At 33.8% G+C, this 4598-nt stretch overlaps 1 protein-coding gene across 1 annotated transcript; it reads right to left on the bottom strand.

The window, feature by feature from the left end:
• Window positions 1-596: 596 nt before the first annotated feature.
• LOC100814033 (F-box protein PP2-A13) lies at window positions 597-3990 on the bottom strand. Its single transcript, XM_003528836.5, has 3 exons — window positions 2866-3990; window positions 2235-2353; window positions 597-1332 (listed from the first exon to the last, which is right to left on the bottom strand). The coding sequence occupies exons 1-3, from the start codon at window positions 3178-3180 to the stop codon at window positions 921-923; spliced, it is 846 nt and encodes a 281-aa protein (XP_003528884.1). The 5' UTR covers window positions 3181-3990; the 3' UTR covers window positions 597-920.
• Between the last annotated feature and the right edge of the window lie 608 nt (window positions 3991-4598).

Here is a 4598-nt window from a genome sequence, read left to right as displayed (position 1 = left end):
ACCCTCCATCCATGGATCATGCAAAAAAAAGAATTTCCTTCCCCCTTCCCACCTTTCTATGGAGCATACCTGAGAATCAATTTGGTTGTAGTTTTGGTCCCCCAAAGTATTTATGTCATCCCACCAAACTTTGGTGCTCAGAAGAAGGAAAGAACAAAGGTCAGGAGAGACAACAAAATTGATCATTTTATCAAAACTACCTTTCATAGAAAAATATGCTTACTTTCCCAAGAGGTTAAACGGTGCCGCACCTCTACCACCACAGCTTGCCGTGTACTCCTCCTAGGGTTAGCCGCTTAGCTCCTATCAATAACGATCCAATTGATTACTGATGCACACTTGCATTAATTCATGTTAAGTATGTTTATGAAAGTATTTGAATTGAAACAATACTTGTGACAATGAAATAGCCGGTTAGCAAAAGTTGACGGATTAGATGAGAAGTACTAATAATTAACCACATCTAGGTCCTATTAAGACTATCAAGCGAAGTCTTTGAGTTATGGACAAGAATTCATCATAAGAGAACATCCACAAAAAAAGATAAACTATCCAGGCATACTAGCTAAAATTACAACACATGAACCGCTTTATTCTTTGAGAAAACAACATCAATCAATTCAATTCCCAGTACCAACAAAAGAGGAAATATACACAAATCACACATATACTATGCCCCAAAAAGGGGGTAAGAAATTTGTTCAACCTATTAAAACATTGTCCTGTTGAAGAAACAAAACATCTAAAGGGACTATGAATATCACAGAAACAAAAAAAAAAAAAAATCTAAAGGGAAGTGTTGTTGGGGCATATTTGGAATAATCACCTCTACTTAACTCCCTGTAACCCAAATGACAAAAGTCAACTCAGGTGCCTCAGACTCATTTCCACTATACAGATTCCCTTCCTACAAAAACAGCCTACACCTCTTTTTTTACATCGCTATTGCATATAAATACAGAATCTACACACAAACCGCCTTTGGTGTGCGTACAATCAATTTGAGTCAATGAAATTTTGATCTTCATCAGATCATTAGGATTCTTGGAAACAAAGTTTCCTGCATGGTAGAGAATCCAGTTCCCTGGATTATCCAAATGACTTTGGGATACAGCATGCTGACCATCAGAAGTTGTTAGCTGAAATTTTACAGGTTTTATATCCCAGCCATGAACGTCGTCCGTCTTACAAACTCGTCGACCCAATCTCTTGGATGACCGGCCAAGCTGGAGTCTAAAGAACACATTGTATGACCCAGGAGGAAATTGAAAATCAACATCTCCTTCCACTTCAAGCCACCAAATTTGTTGAAGATAAGCAACTGTGTGGAATCTGTTATGAACAAAAATAGTATAATACATCAGGTTTCCTCATATAGAAAAACAGGGGTCATCCAATTTTAAAGTGCCTAATTTCATGTGTTCTAGCAGAAGGTGGCTAAAACTTAAAATTGAGGAGCCACTAGAAAAACTAATGGAGTAAGAACTAAGAACATACATGCAACCATGACTAAATTGGTATCAATGTCAAGCTAGAAGGCAAAGTGAAACTGAGATAAAATATAGTTTTGTATTCTTAAAAATGATTAAGATTGGAGATCAAATCACAGATGATAAAAATGACAATTTTTTAAAAAAAAATTGCAGTCATTCATTTAAAGTGTGACTCTTGAAAATTGACATTAAATAAATTGTATATATATATAAGAAGATAATAAAAAAGGTTACAGTTTTTTTAAGTAAATATAAAAAGTAAATTGAAATTGTCCAAGTTAAACATGTATATACCAGTTATTCACACACTGTTAAGGTAAAACCTACAAATCTTAAGTTTGATTCTTTTAAATAATCAAACTTAACTACAAATGAACTTAAATGAACATTCAATATACCAAGTTTGAATAATTCACTGATAACTAAACTCATTTAGTGCCTTACATAAGAAATTTAGTATTAGATAACCTTGAATATTAGTAAAATGGATTTGGAAAAGTATGGAAAATTCAATCTTCGAGCTTTATAATTAAGTTAAATAACAAAGCCACAAGGTGAAAAATGAGTGGCCTTAATCCACAAAAGGGCTCAAAAATAAAAATCCAGCAAAAAAAATATTTTGTATTTCAATTTTCAACCCATGAAGATGAAAACACAATAAAACAAAGTCAAGCATAGGCCAGTTCTACATATTATTACTTATTGTCCAGAGCAACATAGTTTCACCTACAATAATCTCACCTTGACTCTTCAGTTGAAATGCGACTCCAATATCTCCGATCATCTATCCCTGTAATCCTCAAAGCTTGGGAAGAAATCGCCAAACACACCCCACCTGTCCTCTTATCCAGCCAAATTTCCTAGACCAACGTAACATTTTTGATAAGTAAACACCAAGCACTTGAAAAGTATATATGAAGAAGAGTATAAAAAAGGACAACTTAGTTGTAGTACTATAAGTGTTTTTTATGTTGTTTTCAATTGGTATGTTTGGATAAAATTTTCTATAAGCACTTATAGGAGAAGAAAATAACAAAAAAAAATATAATGAACTTCTCTATAAATTAAAAATAAGTTTTTGGAGAAGTTAATGAGAGCTTCTATAAATTAGCTTATGCGGTTAATTTCAATTTAGAGAAGCTAATTTCATTTTTCCTTCTTATTTTATTCTCCTAAAAGTGTTTGTGGAGAAATTTATCCAAATTGACTCTAAAATTGAAGTTTCGCCTAATTATCAGCATAATAAAGGTTTGCTTTAAAGATCAACATAGATTATCAAAGTCAAACTCCCATTGTGATAAGTAAACAACATCAAAAGCACTGATAGAACTGCATCTAAGTTAATGGGCAAAGGTAACGACTAACTACTCACCTTGGTCCCATTGTCAAACGAATTAGGCCTGCAGAGTCTGGCATAAATATCCCTCTTCCCCAATTCTTCCACAGAGGCATCCTTCAAAGCTTTCTCCACAATGAACTTATAATTCGAAGGCAACTTCGATTCCCAAATGAAATCCGCCACCGAAGCATCGCGAAACGCCCTGTTCAATCGTGCAAGCTTGCAAATATCCGGTGGGTCCAAATACATCAACACCAATGCCACACAACTCTCGGGTATGTCCCCAAGCCTTGGCCTCGAAGGGGTAGCATCACCATCACAAACACAAGAGGAAAAACTAGCACCCATGTTGACACTTAACACACACCAAACCAAAGTAAACCCCTTTGCACCCCCCAAAGTTGAATTCCTTTCTCTAAATTCCACACCCCCAGAATATGAACTGAACTCAAAACTTGATATGGAACCTGAACTTTTCAATTCCACACACCAGAATCGAAAAACTAGCACCCATATTAACACACACCTAATCAAATTAAACCACTTTGCACCCCCCCCCCCCCCCCTCCCCAAAGTTGAATTCTTTTCTCCCCAATTTCACACACCCAGAATATGAATTGAACTAAAAACTTGATCTTGAACCTGAATTTACGAATTCCACACACCCAGAATCTGAATCAGCCTCAGAACTTGAGTTTGAATCTGAATTTGTCGATTTTCTGAGAAAGAGCTAGAGAGGGAAAAGTGAAGAGAACAGCGATAGAAGTCAAATACATGAGATTTTGAAGGAGACGTGAGAAGCTAAGACCAGATCGTCAGGGATGTCTCTTTCTTTCGGGATTTTTTTTCATGGAGGAGGCTTTTCACCACGCGTGTTTGGGGAGTCCCAGGAGTCGTTTAAAGGAGATCGGGTGCGAAAACGACATCAACATGCGAGGAGCGAACGTGGATTGCTCTAATAAGAGACAAGCCGTTTTGGTCGCAGGTGAACTCAGATCGCTGAGAATGTTGAGATGCATGAACTGTATGACGATCGGAATACGAGGTTGATGGTTCTTATCCAGTACTACAAGGGATTATTCTGGACTGTCACGGAGTTGTCAGTATGGTAGTCTCGCTCCCCTCTTACGCGCTTCTCTTTCTAACCAGCGCGTCATGTTGTTTAATTTGTTTGTATTCTCAATGAGATATTTATAATTTTCTAAAAAAAGAATAAAATAAAAAAACTAAAACATAATTTTAATCCTCTTATTTTTATTAAATTTGTGGTTTTTTTCTTCCTATCATTTTTAATTCTTTTTACAAAATAAATTTATTAGCAATTACATTTAATACATGACCATTAAATAGATACGTATTAACTAACGTTAAAAATCTTGTATATTTTTTAAAAATATTTTAAATAAAAAAAAGAAACTAAATTCTTAATTTATGTGAAAGACTAGATATTTCAATTAAAATATGAAAATTTAAAATCATAAATTTAAGAAAATAGAAAAATTAAATATCTTAATTAAGAAAATAAGGTGTTTGTTCTATATTTTATTTTGCCTAAAAATATAATAAATTGAAAATTGAAATAACTAAAAATTATGATTGAGTTTCATTTTATTTTAATTTAATTTTAAAAATTGATTCAAACTAATCTAAATTATATATATATATATATATATGTGTGTGTGGAGGGGTTAAAACTAGTTCGTAAGTCTTTATACTTTATATTTTTTTTAATTGAACTCTTATATTAATTTTAAATTTGTAATTAG

Source organism: Glycine max, chromosome 7 (genome assembly GCF_000004515.6).
Source record: "Glycine max cultivar Williams 82 chromosome 7, Glycine_max_v4.0, whole genome shotgun sequence".
NCBI classification, from domain to species: domain Eukaryota; kingdom Viridiplantae; phylum Streptophyta; class Magnoliopsida; order Fabales; family Fabaceae; genus Glycine; species Glycine max.
This window is presented reverse-complemented; position numbering and strand designations above follow the sequence as displayed.